Source organism: Oncorhynchus keta, chromosome 15 (genome assembly GCF_023373465.1).
Source record: "Oncorhynchus keta strain PuntledgeMale-10-30-2019 chromosome 15, Oket_V2, whole genome shotgun sequence".
NCBI lineage: Eukaryota > Metazoa > Chordata > Actinopteri > Salmoniformes > Salmonidae > Oncorhynchus > Oncorhynchus keta.
Window position 1 is genome coordinate 38,318,334 of NC_068435.1, and position 19,368 is coordinate 38,337,701.

The 19,368-nt window shown below is 41.6% G+C and overlaps 1 protein-coding gene across 6 annotated transcripts in view; it reads left to right on the forward strand.

The window, feature by feature from the left end:
- The first annotated feature begins 13,660 nt into the window (after nucleotides 1-13,660).
- Nucleotides 13,661-19,368, forward strand: part of LOC118394889 (far upstream element-binding protein 3-like) — an 89,689-nt gene continuing 83,981 nt past the window's right edge. Inside the window, exons 1-2 of one of the 6 annotated variants that reach the window (XM_052463993.1) lie at nucleotides 13,661-13,985; nucleotides 19,126-19,210. In XM_052463993.1, coding sequence (XP_052319953.1) covers nucleotides 13,884-13,985; nucleotides 19,126-19,210 — 187 coding nt within the window. In that variant the 5' untranslated portion in view covers nucleotides 13,661-13,883. The remainder of the gene's footprint in view (nucleotides 13,986-19,125; nucleotides 19,211-19,368) is intronic. The other 5 variants (XM_052463992.1, XM_052463991.1, XM_035788506.1 and 2 more) reach the window with 5 other exon arrangements.

Consider the following 19,368-nt stretch of genomic DNA (forward strand, 5'->3'; position numbering starts at 1 on the left):
TTGAGTATAACAGAACTCATATGTCAGGCGAAAATCTGAGAAAAATCCAACCAGGAAGTGGGAAAGTTTGTAGTTTTTCAACTCATACTTGAGTCATTTTTTAAGAAGGTATCTTTACTTTTACTCAAGTCTGATAGTTTTCCACCACTGCAAAATTATATTATAAACTGGGTGGTTCGAGCCCTGAATGCTGATTGGCTGACAGCAGTGGTATATTTAAGCAATAAGGCCCAAGGGGGTGTGGTATCTGGCCAATATACCACGGCTACAGGCTGTTCTTATGCATGATGCAACACAGCCCTAACAGGCCAAACATCACAAACCCTAAGGTGTCTTATTGCTATTCTAAACTGTTTACGAACGGAATTAGAGCAGTAAAAATAAGTGTTTTGTCAAACCCGTGGTATAAGGTCTGAAATACCACGGCTGTCAGCCAATCAGCATTCAGTTAATAATAGCAATAAGGCACCTCAGGGGGTTGTGGTAAATGGCCAGGGGATCCTCTGTTTGGAAGACCACCTAGGACAATGAATTGGTTCCCAGCCGGCGACCCAAAACAACGGCGCCGCAGAAGGGGCAGATGGAAGGTCTTCTGGTCAGGCTCTGTAGACAGGCACATCGCGCACCGCTCCCGAGCATACTACTCACCAATGTCCAGTCTCTTGACAACAAGGTAGATGAAATCCGAACAAGGGTTACCTTCCAGAGAGACATCAGAGAATGTAACGTTCTTTCATTCACGGAAACATGGCTCACTCGGGATACGTCATCAGCATCGGTACAGCCACCTGGTTTCTTCACGCATCGCGCCGACAGAAACAAACATCTCTCTGGTAAGAAGAAGGACAGAAGGACATGTCTTATGATTAACGAGTCGTGGTGTGATCATAACAACTCAAGTCCTTTTGTTCACCTGTCCTAGATTTCCGTATAATCAAATGCCGACCACATTATCTACCAAGAGAACTCTCTTCGATCATAATCACAGTCGTGTATATTCCCCCCCAAGCAGACACATCGACGGCCCTGAAAGATTTGATTTGATTTGATTTGAAGAACGGCATTTCACTCTACGTAAACTGGAAACCACATATCCTGAGGCTGCATTTATTGTAGCTGGGGATTTTAGCAATGCCAATCTGAAAACAAGGCTCCCTAAATTTGATCAGCATATTGAATGCGCCACCCGGGCTGGCAAAACACTAGATCATTGTTATTATAACTTCCGCGACGCATACAAAGCTCTTCCCCAACCTCCTTTCGGAAAAACTCACCATGACTCCATTTTGCTGCTCCCAGCCTATAGATAGAAACTAAAACAGGAAGTGCCCGTGCTCAGGTCTGTTCAACGCTGGTCCGACCAATCTGATTCCACGCTTCAAGATTGCTTCGATCACATGGACTGGGATATGTTCCGCATAGCGTCGAACAATAACATTGATGAATACGCTGATTCGGTGAGCCAGTTTATTAGCAAGTGCATCGGTGATGTTGTACCCACAGCGTCTATTAAAACCTTCGATTGTGGATTGATTGCAGCATTTGCACAAAAAAGAAAACACAAACCACTGCTTTTAATCAGGGCAAGGTGACCGGAAACATGACCGAATACAAACAGTGTAGCTATTCCCTCCGCAAGGCTATCAAACAAGCTAAGTGTCATTATAGAGAAAAAGTAGAGTTGCAATTCAACAGCTCAGGTAGTTGTTGTAAAATTATAAAATTGTTAGATTACTTGTTAAATATTACTGCATGGTCGGAACTAGAAGCACAAGCATTTCCTTACACTGGCATTAACATCTGCTAACCATCTGTATGTGACAAATATCATTTGATTTGATTTGGTATATTGGCCATATACCACGCCCTCTAATGCCTTATTGCTTAATTATAGAATGTTGTGTGTGCTGATTTGCATGTTATGTTTACAATTCCGCGTTGGTGATAAGGCATTATCTGTTTGACTGTGTCACGTATAATCCCTCTCCGGCCTCTTGGTTATCATGCTGCTGATTATCCCGCACACCAGTCACCATCATGCAGCGTTTTGAGCGTACATTTTCCTTTTTATTAGAATGTCGCCAACAATAAACAATACAAAATGACTGTGACGCTTAACAGAGCTATGATGCCTCTAACAAAGTTAACTTCCCACAAAACCAACAGGGGAAAAGGCTGCCTAAGTATGATTCCCAATCAGAGACAATGATAGACAGCTGTCCCTGATTGAGAACCATACCTGGCCAAACACAAAGAAATAGAAAACATCGAAAATCAGAACATAGAATGCCCACCCAAATCACACCCTGACCAAACCAAAATAGAGACATCAAAAGGCTCTCTCAGGTCAGGGCGTGACACCCTATATCTGTCACTCCCCTTAATTTGTTCCTCAAGTGTTATTGACTCTGTTTTCATGTCGGTGCGTTGTTTGGGTTTCGTGTTCATTGTTGCTTTTCTTTATTAAAACCTCATATGGCCAAGCGGCAGTGTTCGGAAGTTCGGATGACTGACGTGCCCAAAGTAAACTGCCTGTTATTTAGGCCCAGAAGCTAGGATATGCATATAATCGGTAGCATTGTATAGAAAGCACTGCAGTTTCTAGAACTGCTAAAATAATGTCTGTGAGTATAACAGAACTGATATGGCAGGCAAAACCCCGAGGGAAATCCATCCGGAAAAACGTATTTTGAGGTCACAGGCCATTTCAATGCTAGCCTATAGGATATACAAATAATGACCCAGGTTGCAGTTCCTATAGAACGGTTTGCAGTTCCCAGCTTCCACTAGATGTCAACAGTCTTTAGAAAGGGTTTCAGGCTTGTTGTTCCTTTTATCCAGGTGGGAAAGGGCAGTGTTGAGTGCAATAGAGATTGCATCATCTGTGGATCTGTTGGGGCGGGATGCAAATTGGAGTGGGTCTAGGGTTTCTGGGAAAATGTTGTTGATGTGAGCCATGACCAGCCTTTATAATAATAATAATAATAATAATATATGCCATTTAGCAGACGCTTTTATCCAAAGCGACTTACAGTCATGTGTGCATACATTCTACGTATGGGTGGTCCCGGGAATCGAACCCACTACCCTGGCGTTACAAGCGCCATGCTCTACCAACTGAGCTACAGAAGGACTTTCAAAGCACTTGTCAGTGAAGACTTGCCAATTGGTCAGCACATGCTCGGAACACACGTCCTGGTAATCCGTCTGGCCCTGTGGCCTTGTGAATGTTGACCTGTTTAAAGGTCTTACTCACATCGGCTACAGAGAGCGTGATCACACAGTCGTCTGCAACAGCTGATGCTCTCATGCATGTTTCACTGTTACTTGCCTCGAAGTGAGTAGTAGTTATTTAGTTCGTCTGGTGGTTTCATGTCACTGAGCAGCTTGTGGCTGTGCTTCCCTTTGTAGTCTGTAATAGTTTGCAAGCCCTGCCACATTGATGAGCATCGGAGCCAGTGTAGTATGATTCAATCTTAGTCATGTTGTCACGGAACTGTCATTACACACACCTGGTCCCTATTCCCTTTGATTGGTAATTGTATAAGTGTGCCCTTTGTTTGTCATCGTCCTGTCGATTATTGTTCCAATGTGTGTTGGTTCGTGTGAGTACCTGTGCTATGTTGTTTTGGCTTCCGTGCCACGTATATTGTGCAGATGATTACGGGTCTTGTGCCGTGTGATAGTCATTGTACGCTGGTGTTATTTATTCGAGGAACTCCTTGCTCTTTTGTTTGGGTTTCAACTTGTGTTTTGTATACGTGTTTGTTTGGTTTTCATCCCCATGCCTTCACACGGCACGCTGTAATTTGGGTGAAATAAAAATAACTATTACGCATTCCTGCGCTTGTATCCCGATCTCTTTATATCAACATGACACCTGTATTGAAGCTTTGCCTGTATGATGGTTCGGTGGAGGGCATAGTGGATTACCTATAAGTGTCATGACGTTGCCCTGTTGGTGAGGTTTATGACCCTCATAAATACCTTTACCCTTTTCCTCTCTCTACTCTACAGATTTGACTCTTGGAAAGCAGTTTGTTAACTTAACATAGAGAGAGTCTGGTAACATCAAAAGGGTGGGGAACGGAACCATATTTCAGTAATCCAACCAGTTGAAAATATCCATTGGTACTTAAAGAATATGATGTCCGATCAGTTGTTGTCTGAGACATTATTACTGATGATAGGATGACAAACTGTATCTTGGAAAGTCTACACATTCTAGTTACCAGATTCACATGGAATTGTTGTGCAATGTTTAAATATGAAACTATTTGTGAAAAAATGTAATGTAATTTTAGCTTCTAAATGAGGGAATTGTTTTCATTAAGTAAACTCTGCTCACTCGGTGGCCCCACCCAAGTGAACAGATATTGGTTTTGAACTACAAATCACACCTTCTCTCCACCACTACAAAAGCCACGTTGACGAAAAGTCAAGCATGTGTTCCCGATGACGTGAGGACTGCTGTCCATACGTTTTAAATGGCTAATATCAACTTCAGAACGAAGCCAACCTCAGCGTGAGCTCTGGTTGCGAATGGTTGAACGACTTGTCGTGGTAATTTCCTGTATTACTAAATGAGGAGAGTTTACAAACCACACAAGTCAGAGTTATATTTTAAAGTCCATCTTTAATTATATGAGCTTCACCATAGCCCTTTGACTCTCAGATCAATTCAGTGTCTATAAATGAATTCTGAGAGTGCTTACAAAAGAATACTTAGTATCTTTTATAGCCAAGATCCACCCCTCTGAACTCACATGACGAACCACAGATCTTAGGAACTTCACAAAGGGCCTTTTACTTGAGAGAGGAGTATCCCATATCCAGATAGCATTAGCTATAAATTATCGTTCAGTTTGGTCTCTTAGATGAGGTTCTATTTCTCGTTCTTGGTACTTCATAGTACCAAAACATTACCTCATCCAATGGCATATATCAATTGTCATTTCTAGATACTTCCATCTCAAATACACCCCCTTCTGGACAAGCTCACGGAGGGGAGTGAGCCTCTGGGTCATATACTAGGTCAAGATAAGTTTCAACATCAGAGGGGACATACAATGGTTCCAGACACTGCCATACTCCTCCCCCCAATGGGAAAAGGAGGGAGTGACTGGAGTACAGACATTGTGGAGCTCTTCACATGGTTTAACAGATACATTCACATATGAAGACAATTCTGACCTCTCCCCTCTCTGGGCTCCAAGTGACTATCTCACATAAGCATATTATGAAAGTAAATAAAACATCTTATCAATGTTAACTAACTTATTCTGATTCAGCTACGACAGACTACAACCTAACAAAATGAACATTGCGTTCCCGGTGATGTGAGTACTGATGTCCATACATTTAAAAGGGCGAATTTCAACATGGAGGTGATGATCGACACGCTGGAAGGATGAATTTCGACTATACAAGCCAGAATATAGCATGAGCTTATAGTATGGCAACTTGGTATGAACTTTGAACTCTTATTCATTAAAGAAGTGACACATCCTAGACACCGAGTTAGCGGCAGCAGCTGTAAACGTGGGCTCGGAAAAGACCTGACAATCATCAGAAAGATAGGGTTCTACAATGTATCCATTCTACCACAAGACATGTTCTTCAAAGGACAAGAGAGATCTCTTTGGGCAACCCAGCCTTCCATCTACAACCAATCTATCGAAGCGCAGCTCAGAGTAAATATTTCTTGCATTTTCCTTTTCCAAATGGGCAGTTATTTAGAATGCATAAGATTCTGTATTTACGATAGCATAGCTTCATAAGGTCCAATAGAGACCAAATTCTTTTGTTTCGCTTTCATTCAAACCCAACCCCCTTTCTTTGTGTAAACAGCCATCATATCGGTTCTGTCCATTCGGGACGCTTTCTTGCATGACATAATTAGTCATCAATGTATGATCCATCCTGTGTATATGTAATTCTTTGTGATTATTTAGGTATTTAGTAAATAAATAATTAAAACACATTTTGTATTGCTGATTCAACTTGTTAGCCAGGGTTCGTGAAGATAACCAATAATTTTACGACGTTCAGATGAGACTGAATAAGGTGACGATTAATAATTGACTGCTATTGATATAAAAGATTACCAGGTCTTTAAGAGTTTATTCGGAAGACAACAGCTCTATAAACATTCTTCCATGGACATATTTAGCAAGGTCTTTAATCAGCCGTATCCAATACCAGGTGAATCAAACTCATTCATTATAGCAAGCAGGGTTCGGATTTTCACCCTCCAGACATTATTTCCTAAAGGTCTTAATTATGAAATGCTTATGTATGTTATGTTGTAAATTTGAACATGAATTATGCCCCTATTTCAGATTACTATGATGTTTTTTTACACTGTACCCAATGATTCATGAAAACTTGTTTGGTAGGTCATGTCCTCATTGTGGTTTTGCAGACATGTTTGATACGTTTTATGTACACACATTATTAGAATGTTTCTGAAATGCATATTGTTATATTTGGTAGCACTTATTTGTTTTTCCTTCATCTCCAACCCCTTTCGATGCATGGAATGGATGTGGCTGTGGCTTGGTGTACATAAGGGTGCTACTTTAAAAGACTCACAAAAGCTCTGACGATGGCCGTGAGGCCGATACGTAAGGCTTATTAAAGAGCCGTGTGCGTGTTCCTTCTTCTTTTTCCTCATCCGGCTGTTGCCATGCACCTGCAAAAAAGATAGCTCAGATGTGCGAGTGTCTTTTGAATTTTGAATTTGACTTTACAAACAACAAGAGGGCTTAACATGAGTTTATTTCTTCGGAGCCTAGACCTATATAAAATAACTTAATTGGCTGAGATAGGTTATGAAGCTTAACAGCCTAAGAAGTAGGATTTATTAGGCCAACTTACAATTGCAACTGATCAAAAATGTAGCCTCCTACATAAAACAATAATTTTAAAGAAGAAAAGTCTGCACGTTCAAACTTAAACAATGTAACTAAAAAGAAAGTGCACATTTGTAATTCCCAAACTCTAAAAGTAATTGGAAAAGTAGATACAAATGATGTATGACAATGTGGTTACAATAAAGAATGTAGCTCATCATGCAAATGATTCCTATTAGCAGGACAAAATACTTTTTATAGCCCGGTTACTGTTGTGAAAATCCCTCAAAATTGCCATGTATTCGAAGTACTCTAAAGTGTTACATTTCTAACTCAAAACAGCATTTCTTCATCAACATCTTTAGGCTTTCATTAATCTTCTTTCTTTTTTTCTGTAGCAATTTTGAGAAAATTGCTCAAGGTCAGCGGCTGATTCATCTGTGAAGATGACGTTATTGAATGTCTCACCAGCTCTGATCCATACCTGGGCTTGGACGCAAAGTTCTTTGTTTGTCAGTCGAATCATTGAACAGAACAGTACAAAACAAGCGAACACACATGGTTAATATTCTGAGTATTAAAATAAATAAATATATATATATATTTATATATAGAGTGGGGCAAAAAGTATTTAGTCAGCCACCAATTGTGCAAGTTCTCCCACTTAAAAAGATGAGAGAGGCCTGTAATTTTCATCATAGTTACATTTCAACTATGACAGACAAAATGAGAAAAAAAATCCAGAAAATCACATTGTAGGATTTTTAATGAATTTATTTGCAAATTATGGTGGAAAATAAGTATTTGGTTAATAACAAAAGTGGTCCTTCTGTAGCTCAGTTGGTAGAGCATGGCGCTTGTAACGCCAGGGTAGTGGGTTCGATTCCCGGGACCACCCATACGTAGAATGTATGCACACATTACTGTAAGTCGCTTTGGATAAAAGCGTCTGCGAAATGGCATATATTATTATTATTATATTAATACTTTGTTATATACCCTTTGTTGGCAATGACAGAGGTCAAACATTTTCTGTAAGTTTTCACAAGGTTTTCACACACTGTTGCTGGTATTTTGGCCCAAGCCTCCATGCAGATCTCCTCTAGAGCAGTGATGTTTTGGGGCTGTTGCTGGGCAACACAGACTTTCAACTCCCTCCAAAGATTTTCTATGGGGTTGAGATCTGGAGACTGGCTTGGCCACTCCAGGACCTTGAAATGCTTCTTACGAAGCCACAAACTTACAGAAAACTTTTGACCTCTGTATATAGAACATTACTTACCGAGCTGTGATGCCCGCAGATTACAGATTGCCTTTGACGATCGCTCATCATCTTCATTCATCATTGAGTCGATGGCTTGAATAGTCATTGACTCACGCGCTGAAAAGGAATAAGATGGAGTCACAATCCATTCCAGGCACACCTGTGAGCTCTGGAACTCCACCTCCAACAGGTAGAGTCAACAAACATAATGGTTCGTCAGGTCGTCAGGTTTTCAGTTCACCCAAAAAGGCAATTCTTTATCATTATTTTATTAACCAAATGTGTTTATTTTTTGATTAGGGTACTGTGCAATCTACAATACATAATGTAGCAAACATGGGAAAGTGCCTAATTCCTTATGTAAGGGAGAGCAGGCCATGTCTGTACCACAGCACGCAGGGCATGCGGGAGACCAGTGTTATTTCATAGTTGTGATGTCTTCACTATTATTCTACAATGAAAAAAATAGTAAATATAAAAATCCTGGAATGAGTAGCTGTGTCCAACCATTTGACTGGTACTTGCTTAATGAATTAGAATAATATCATGGTGTTTCTATTCCATGAAAACAAAACCCTCAGGGTTTCCGTTAGGATGGAATGGAAAATATGGTGCTGTACAACGTGACGGTCGGGAGTAGGCTACAGGATTGGAGGATTCTACATTGTTTGCCTTCATCAGACAACTTTGTTCCAATATTTCTGTAAATCAGTGATATTTATTCCCATAGTAATTCGTTACAGATCCATAACTAAACAACATCTGCATTTTGAAACAGTATTTTTTATAATGATTTTATTAACTAAATGTGTTTATTTGTTTATTAGGCTTCTATGCAGTCTACAATACATACTGTAGTTAACATGGGACTCTTTCAAAATACAGATGTTGATTTAATTATGGATCCATAACAAATTACTATGGGAATAAATATCACTGATATTGACCAAAAGAGTCCCATATTTACTACAGTATGTATGTATACAGGCCTCTTCTTCTTCTTTGGACTTAATATGGCGGTTGGCAACCAACTTTAAGGTGCATTACCACCACCATCTGGTCTGGAGTGTGGACCAGAGTTCATCTTTCAATCACCCACGTGGGTATATGCTTGTAAAAACCAAGGAGATGGGAGAAGCGGGACTTGCAGCACATCAAACATCAAAAATAGAAACAAGTTATATTGTAGCACCTGGCTACGCAGACGCTAATTGATGCATGCGAGCAATTTGGATGAAAATGATTAAATAACATGTATGTGTACATTTATTTTGCAACGTTTGATCACTTAATGCAAGCAGTGTGGTCAGCATGTCTGACCTCAGGCCATGACGTTACAAGGGTTTGCCTTTAGAGGGCTCAGAGCACTGAAGGTCATCACTATACAGTACATTTCCAGTTTCATGAGTTGATGCATGATGCTGATTCTATTCATAAGAAAAATCCTTAGGTAGTTGCTAAACAAAATACTCATAGGCATCAGCACCATACTTTTGGCCACAACTTCACAGGTGGATCAAGTCCTAACCCTGTGCTGTTCATGGGAAATGTGTAAAACATGTATTTTTTAGAATAGGAGTACACTCAACACATTGGGTAAGCCTAAATGAAGCAGAGTCATAATGACTTTTGGTGATCTGGCTATATGGTATAATCCCCAAGTAAGCATTCAAGAGATCAAATACTGTATTATAAGGATGATCTCGCAACAAGATCAGCGGGTGAGAGGATCTTGGAGAGCAGCAAAATGCCTGATTGCAAGTTTGTGGGTGAGCTAAGAGAGGTAGTGGTGCACCAGTCCTATGTGCTACTTTACCCAACAATCAAGGTTCCTTATTATTTTTGTAAAGGGCCACAGGCATATTTGATGTAATATTATATACATGTATTTTTTTCAGGGATATGGTATCTTCGTGGTTGTGAGATGAGTATCTTGGATATTTTTCATATGAACGATTCAGTTGAAACCATAAATAAGTCCAAGAAAGACAGAAAATACATCACAAACTGACTGATTTACAGAGGGATGAATGCAATGTTTTTCACTAACTGTAGGTACTGAAATCAAAACCACTTTTAGGGTAATTAAACCACTTCTGGATGCTCCAAAAAGCTTAAACTCAACACATGTAATCCTCATAGTGGCCTGATGGATTATCATTGAAGACAGTTTGATATGGCAATCATAATCCACATAGGCATCAGGTTGACGTTAGGGCAGCAGGCAATGTATTCCTATGGGAAGAGATGTCAATGTAAACTGTCAGAAGAAAACACCCTGTTTTCACTGTTAAGGGTTAATTCCACATGGTCAAGGTTAGGCTTCCACAGATCGGGAGGACCTTAGGAACATTCCTGTGGTTGAATTCTGCTTCTAGCCTTAACGGTTCTGCCTTTGTCATCCAAAAGCACCTCAAATTTAGGTCAGGCTTAATTTTGGGCCTACTTTTTTGCACAGTCGCTGCGGTCAGACTGAGCGAACTACAGTCAAGTGGAGCGTCTTGTTGCACTCGGCACGGCCTAGAGACTATGGTCATGCCACTTGTTTCCCTTTCTGTCATGATTTAAGCCTCCACATTTTGGGATTTCAGCCCTATTCAATGGTAAAGTTCACATTTCCCCTTCGGGATATGAAGGGGACCATTCAATATTTTCATGTTGTATAGGTACAGGTGACCCTGAACATGTGGCAAAAGAAAACGGCGTGTCTCTGTGTGACCCAGAGACCGTAATATGTCAAAAGCATGTGTAAACATCTACTAATCAGGCTTAATTCCGGGCCTACTATTTGCATGGTCGCTGCGGTTAGGCCGAGTGAGCTACGGTCAAGTGGGGCACACATTGAACTTGGCATGGCCTAGAGACTACTGTGGGACCATTTGCCAATACTTTCATCGTTCATTTCAGCCTGTCCATTTGGTGATGGTTCATCACTGTTTAAACTTATTGGAAATGTCAGCCATCAAGTCAGCGTCCATCAGTCAATAAGATATCATTCTGACACCAATATTGACACCAAACCCACTTTGTCCAACTCATTTAGAAGCCAACTATCACATATTTCAGAGCCAGACCAAAATTCACAGCGCCTTCTGAATTTCACAGCGCCTCCAGCACCTCCTTTTTTAAAACCATTAAAAAAATGTATAAAACAGTTTTGTTCTAGCTGCGGGTTCAGTTCTGACATTATGTGTAGTCCTAGCCGAGGCGACGCCAAATCACAAGTTTTGGGTCAATAGGTCATTTGGAGCCTGAGCAGCAACCTTAATTAGTGCTGAAATGCACTTTTTCCGGGCGTTGCTACTGAAAGAGCTATCAGACAGAAACTTTAGGGTCTGTCTCTATGGGCCGAGGCGGTTTCAATGCATCTAGTCTTGTCATTCTGGCACAACAGTAAAAAGGAATTGAAGTTATTGCAAACGGACAAGGCTGTTTCTCGGAACCTCCTAGAGCAACATAACTCACCGTGCACTACCGACTCAAGCCCTAGAACAGGTTTTAAAAGTTTCAGAGGTCTGACAATTCTTTGATGGTTCGAACGCAGGTAACTATTGCAGGCTTTGTGTGTCTGTAAGCCCCACACTGCCACTCCACATTGCCTGTGTGTTTGAGTAGAGAAAATCACAGAATAAAATCACAGAAATCTCCAGGTCGTCCCCGAGGCCGGTGTCGGCACACCGCTGGAGCCGTGCGTCAAGGGGGGGGGGGGTACTGTCACGACTCCTGCCGAAGTCCTCTCCTTGTTTGGGCGGCGTTGGGCGATCGACGTCACCGGCTTTCTAGCCATCTCCGCTCCATTTTTCACATGTCCATTTGATTTGTCTTGTTCCATACACACCTGGTTTTCATTCCCCAATTAATCTATATGTATTTAGTCCTTTGTTCCCCGTCCTGTCTTTGTATTGTATGTAATTGTTAATTGTTAATGGTGTACGTTCACGAGCGATACTTTTCTAGTTTAGGTTCCGTGTTTTTGGGCACTTATGTCAATTTTTCGTGCCTATTGTTGAACGGAATAAAAGTATGCCTGTTTACTCTACTCTGCTCTCCTGCACCTGACTTCGCCTCCCTCACATACATAACATCCATATGGTGTGCCGCTGGCAAAAGCCTCTTGCAACGTCTGAGTCGTTTTGAGCACTCAACTGTACTTTTTGGAGTCTCATCCGTAGACTTTCTCCGTACTGTTTCACATGATTATTGCGTAGGGGGTAAAAGAGGTTAGTGGTGTTTGAGCATGTTGTCGGGACCGGCCTAAAAATATTGCCAAAAAGAATGTGATTTGCAACACAACGAAATAAACGATAGAGCATAATATGAAATGATAGACGTTTTTCTATCGTCACACAATATATATCGTCATATTGCCCAGCTATAATATATTATCATTTTTAATGTCCCATTGGTAGGATATACGTGCTCGTAGTTTATCTATTTTATTATCGATTGATTGTAAGTTGGCTAATAGTACCGATGGTAAAGGTAGATTACCCTCTCGGCGACGGATCCTTACAAGGCACCCGGACCGTCGTCCACGATACCTTCCTCTTTTCCTCCTGCGAATGACGGGGATGAGGGCCTTGTCGGGTGTCTGGAGGAAATCCTTCCCATTCGACTTGTTGAAGAAGAAAAATTCCTTCAGTCCAGTACAGGGTGACTAATCGCTGCCCTGATATCAAGAAGCTATTTTCGGTCATAAGACAAGGTGGCAAAAACATTATGCACAAAATAAGCTACAAATAACGCAAAAGAAACCATACACAATAGCACAATTGATTATGGGATCATAAAACAGAGGTCATCTCCTTCGGTGCCATTTCCTTCAGAGCCTTTACTTTCCAATGGGAGCAAATTAATCACAGCAGGCAGAAGAAGCGAAGAGGTGGGCAGAGACAAGAACGAGCTAGGATGATCCTATTGGCACGTTCTAGCTCATTTTTGCACATTTCATTTAGGGAATGCCTACTCTGTGAAGCAAGTATGTGCAATGTCTCATTTCATTCTTGTACTCCTTCTAAACAACACCATCATTTGTTTGGGGGAAAGTGTAAAGTCTACTAACTTCAGTCCACTCTGCCTGTTACGGGTTGTAGTTTTGGAAATAGAGAACTGACTGGAGATCAAATGCTTTATCGATAAGAACATTTGCAGAATATCTGCCAAAATCTATTTTCTCCCATTGCCGGCCACTGTGCTTCAGTTCATCACCATATTTGGTAGTGAGTGGAAACGCCAACTGGATGCTTCACGTTTTTCAACAGGTGAAATCTCTGGTTCGATGCTTTCTGAAACGCTTTGCAAGTCAGACCAAACTGTTGTTTGGGGTTAGAGAAGTGAAACATTCTTCCTTAGTTGTTAATTTTCTCAAATTCTAAAGGCACAGCCTAGAGTCGAGCCAATGTCTTCAGTAGTCGAACATGTTATTTCTACAACCTCGTGAAAGTGATGTTTTTTTTCGTATAAAATAACTATATCAAATGCATTACTGGTTTGACTGCCTGCACATGCGCAATTCGGCGTGAAACAAACGTTAGACCCCATTCCGTGTTTCTGCGCGTACATTTTGCTACCCAAGGTCGCGCCATGACATCGCCTACAAGTGTAATCTGGGATTTCTATTGGAGAAGCAATTTTAGACTCATGCTGTACTGTCTTTAATGTAGCCTTTTCACTTTGTGGCTGTGGTAACAACTTGCAGTGCAGTGCTTTTCCACGTGACCGAACGCGGAAGCGGATTGTACAAACAACAGCTGAGAAGTCTGGGGATGATGATGATGATGGCGGAGTTGGTGCAGGGACAGGCCTCCGTGGCTCAGCCCGGAATGAAAGCTGACGGCTTCGCCGACGCTTTACATCGGGCTCGACAGGTAATAACAGTATAAACACTCGCAAAGAAATCGATTGATTTTGAACTAAGCCTTTTAAACGACAAAAACACTTTTATTCTAACTCGCCCATCACCAGTTTATGCTATGCGCTCATGGAAAAACACACTAGCGAGACAGCTAATGTTACCTAGCCGGCTAACTAGCATGCTAAGCTAGTTGACAACCACAATAGTTTCGAGTTCGCAATGAATACTCGTGCTTGTTCATTTTTGGATACAACAGGGCACGACAGGAAACAATGTTTTTATGTAGTTAGCCGTGTTAATGTCTTCAAGTGACTTCGTTAATCCAGCTAGGTAGCTAACTAGCTAGCTACGTTTTCTACACGTGTCCACATGCAACCTGTTGTTCAGTCACTGAAGTTCTGGGGTTGAAACCCATAACAATCTGTGACAAGTGGTCGAAGGTTCCAAACCCACCCACTCGTTTTTAAACAGATATCCGTTTTGTTTCCCAGTTGTAGGTAGACAACATTGATCCAGTTGCCCCTCCCTCCCCTGTTGAGACAGTGTCAAAGTTTGTAGCTCCATTATGTAACTGGCAAGCACCAGATATACACTTTGGGGAGCGGGTGGTGTCTAGTTAGGAACCCGTTTAGGGAGTAGGTTAATTCAGTACTATGTTATATTTTACCTTTATAAAACAGTGTTTTTCGGGACGAGCAAAACATATTTTTACTAGCTAACTACTATAACTAACGTGGCTATTTTTTTGTGCTACATAAAGGTCAGGGATAAAACTTATTTAAAAAAAATCTTTATTCAACTAGGCAAGTCTGTAAATAATAATTTGTTCTTATTAACTATGACAGCCTATCCTGGCCAAATCTGATATTACAGTGCTCCCTTGTGCAAAATATACATTATTTACTTTTGATTGATTGACCCATCTATTACATTGTTTGACAGAAACTTGCACTTTAGCACCAAAACTCATGGAGAGGTGATAACTTTGCCCCTGAACTATTCAAAATCATCTCAAGAGTTGACAATAATTTATTTGGAAGGAGAATGGTACAACTGCATCGGCATACATTGGCAACTCAAAGTTCATGGGTGGGGGACTATATCCAACTGGGGAAAACTGTTTTTAAATGTCATCCAACTTGGAAAATCAGGCATAGATCTAGAGCTCAGACTTTATGACCTGCAGTTATGATTTGATCCCCAGGTTTTTTTTTTTTACCCGAGTTCCCAGTTGTCTTGAAAGCACCATGACCATCAGAAGCTGGTAACATCCGTCCAGTAAAATAAAAAAGCGAATAATTCAAATTTATGCTCAGCTGTGCCTCGCAAGTGCTACACCAACTGATGTATTTTTTAAATGAAAGCTTGCTTTCAGAAATATAATATGGTCAGAGAAAAACAATATTGTCAGGTAATATGCTGTGACAATGTATTCGGCCTACTGCACACAACTCATTCTTACAAATAGTTTTTATTAGGTTAATGTTTTTGTAGTCGTGTAAAAAAATAAATAAAGTTGGTTACTGCTGGTTTAGACATTTCAGTTCCCGGTGAGTCAACTGCGTGTTGTTGTTATTCGGGGCGGCAGCGTAGCCTAGTGGTTAGAGCGTTGGACTAGTAACCGGAAGGTTGCGAGTTCAAACCCCCGAGCTGACAAGGTACAAATCTGTCGTTCTGCCCCTGAACAGGCAGTTAACCCACTGTTCCCAGGCCGTCATTGAAAATAAGAATGTGTTCTTAACTGACTTGCCTGGTTAAATAAAGGTAAAATTAAAAATTAAAAAAGATGGTGGCCCTTGCGCTCATGATGCTTTTGACCTACAGATATTGGATTTGCTTGACATGTGGGGCGGCAGGTAGCCTAGCGGTTAAGAGCATAAGACCATTAGGTTACCCTGGGGCGGCAGGTAGGTAGCCTAGCGGTTAAGAGCATAAGACCACTAGGTTACCCTGGGGCGGCAGGTAGGTAGCCTAGCGGTTAAGAGCATAAGACCACTAGGTTACCCTGGGGCGGCAGGTAGGTAGCCTAGCGGTTAAGAGCATAAGACCACTAGGTTACCCTGGGGCGGCAGGTAGGTAGCCTAGCGGTTAAGAGCATAAGACCATTAGGTTACCCTGGGGCGGCAGGTAGCCTAGCGGTTAAGAGCATAAGACCACTAGGTTACCCTGGGGCGGCAGGTAGGTAGCCTAGCGGTTAAGAGCATAAGACCATTAGGTTACCCTGGGGCGGCAGGTAGGTAGCCTAGCGGTTAAGAGCATAAGACCACTAGGTTACCCTGGGGTGGCAGGTAGGTAGCCTAGCGGTTAAGAGCATAAGACCACTAGGTTACCCTGGGGTGGTAGGTAGCCTAGCGGTAAAGAGCATAAGACCACTAGGTTACCCTGGGTTGGCAGGTAGGTAGCCTAGCGGTTAAGAGCATAAGACCATTAGGTTACCCTGGGGCGGCAGGTAGGTAGCCTAGCGGTTAAGAGCATAAGACCACTAGGTTACCCTGGGGTGGCAGGTAGGTAGCCTAGCGGTTAAGAGCACAAGACCACTAGGCTACGCTGAGGCGCCAGGTAGCCTAGCGGTTAAGAGCATAAGACCACTAGGTTACCCTGGGGCGGCAGGTAGGTAGCCTAGCGGTTAAGAGCATAAGACCACTAGGCTATCCTGGGGTTAAGAGCATAAGACCACTAGGCTACCCTGGGGTGGCAGGTAGCCTAGCGGTTAAGAGCATAAGACCAGCAACCAAAGGGTCGCTGTTTTGAATCCCAAAGCCAACTAGGTGAAAAATATGTCGATGTGCCCTTGAGCAAAGGCACTTACAGGCATATTTTGGGATTTTGTCAACGAGACCCTTTATCTACGTCCCTAGAGTCAGGAGAAGTCGTGGATATCATTTTTATGTCTATCATTTTTGTTTCTTCTAAGACACCTGTCTGATTCGTGCCTGTCTGAGTGGACTAATACGTTGTGGAGGCTGTGGGGATGGCACAGTCCACTTTAAGACGTGCTGCTGAAGTTGTTAATGGTTATTTTACCTAAGAAGAATGGTGCATCGCTAATAACAGTTATATTATTTCAGAACAAATGCACTTTCTCCTGCGTTGGATAGTGGTCGCTGTTCATGGTTCTGAAACACATCAGTGCGCTGTTCAATTGGAGCCTTTTCCTAGACCATGTTGCTACACTACATGGCCAATGCCAAGCATCGGCTGGAGTGGCGTAATGCCCACCGCCATTGTATTCCAGAGCAGTGGAAACGTGTTCTCTGGAGTGATAAACCATCTGGCAGTCCGACGGGTGAATCTGGGTTTGGCGGATGCCAGGAGAACGCTACCTGCCCGAATGCATACTGCCAACTGTAAAGTTTGGTGGAGGATGAATAATGAATGGGCTGGGGCTGTAGTTCATGGTTTGGGTTAGGCCCCTTAGTTCCAGTTGAAGGGAAGCTACCTACAGCATACAATGACATTTTTGGTAACTTTGAGGCAACAGATGTATGAAGCCCTTTCATGTTTCAACATGACAATGCCCATGTGCACAAAGCGAGGTCCATACAGAAATAGTTTGTCAAGATCAGTGTGGATGAACTTGACTGGCCTGCAATAAATAAACCATTCTATTTTGGAAATTGCATTCAAGAATGAATGCAACTGCTTTGAGTCTTTGCTGTAATAAAGGCTTGACAAAAAACAGACTCTGGTACGCTTATTTGTTTAGTGTTTACATTGTTCTAAACGGTCAAATTATACTAAACAGAATTATGAACACAACATGCAACAACTTCAAAGATTTTACCTGAGTTACAGTTCATAGAAAGTCAGTCAATTGAAATAAATAAATGATACCCATATCTATGGATTTCACATGACTGGGCAGGGGCGCAGCCTTGGGCTGGCTGGGAGGGCGTAGCCCCACCCCCACACACACACTTAGGAGCAAAGCCCACCCACTGGGGAGCCAGGCCCAGCCAATCATAATGGGTTTTTCCCCACAAAAGAGAAGCTGGATGTGAAGGTCCTGGGCTGGCGTGATTACACGTGATCTGTGGTTGTGACGTACTGCCAAATTCTCTATAACAATGTTGGTGACGGCTTATGGTATAGAAATTAACATTCAATTCTCTGGCACAGCTCTGTTGGACATTCCTGCTATCAGCATACCAATTGCACATTCCCTCAACTTGAGACATCTGTTTGTTATAACCAATTTATTGATGTGAGACGTGATTATGATATGCTATAGGTCAGGCCCTATTGTTCATGTGCATGGGTCACGGAAACAGAGCAAGGGTTGGTGGAATCGGGAATGCTTTTCCTAAACAAATGAGGGGTTTCAGTAACAGAACTTTAAAGCCAGAAATGGCTGTAATTATGTTGCAGTTTCAGAAACACGGACAGCGCAATAAACACTTGATGTTCTGTGGTGGTCACTGCAGCAGGGAGGAGAGCGAGACAATGGGTGCTAGTTTAGTCACTGTCATTTTTTAAAACCCAGTGCAGCAAGTCTGAGCCGAGCCCAGCACAATCAAATAAGTTGAGTTGGACTCCCGCTAGTCATTTGTCTTAATTATTCAAATAACATTTTATTGTTCACATACACATGGTTAGCAGATATTAATGTGAGTGTAGCGAAATGCTTCTACTTCTATTATTTCATCAAACAGTGCGCTTAAACCATCAGACAAGCTCAGTGCATATACTTTATTTGATTAAAACACAATAGATGTGTCTATATAATCGATTGGTCGAAAGTTAAAATCAAATAAAAAGTGTCTAGTAAGAAGGAAATTAGAGGTAGTTTCAAGAACAAATGCAAACTAGCATTAGAGCAATGCCTGGAAGTCTATGGGTATCTACTAGTTTGCATTTGATCACAAAACTACCTCTAACTTCATACTAGACACAGAGTAATAAAAATGATATCCATGAGTTCATCTGACTCTGGGGGAATTAGATAAAGGTACATTGCCAAAATCCTGAAGTATCCATTTAACCCTAATGTATGTGACTAAAATGTAATGTGGTCATAGCACTAGCAATTTGGGAAAACTTAATGCAATTAGCCATTTGTGTGTAATGCAACAATGGATACAATGAATTGTTGTATAGAATTGTTGTATAGAAAATCTGTGAAGTAATTATTATTATTTTTCCTCACCTTTCAGATGGCAGCAAAGATGGGGAATGAGCAGATTGTAGACCCCTCCATGTATGGCTATGGGGGACAGAAGCGTTCGGTGGAAGATGGAGGTAACCTCCATTTCTCTCCCGCCAAAGATTTAAAAGGATAGTTTCCTATGGTTTTCACAATGTTTTAATCTTCTTACCTCCAAACGAGTTCATGAACGTTTTGTCGGTTATCGTAACAATTTTCGAAACACATACCATAGAAGCCAATAGTAAACGCT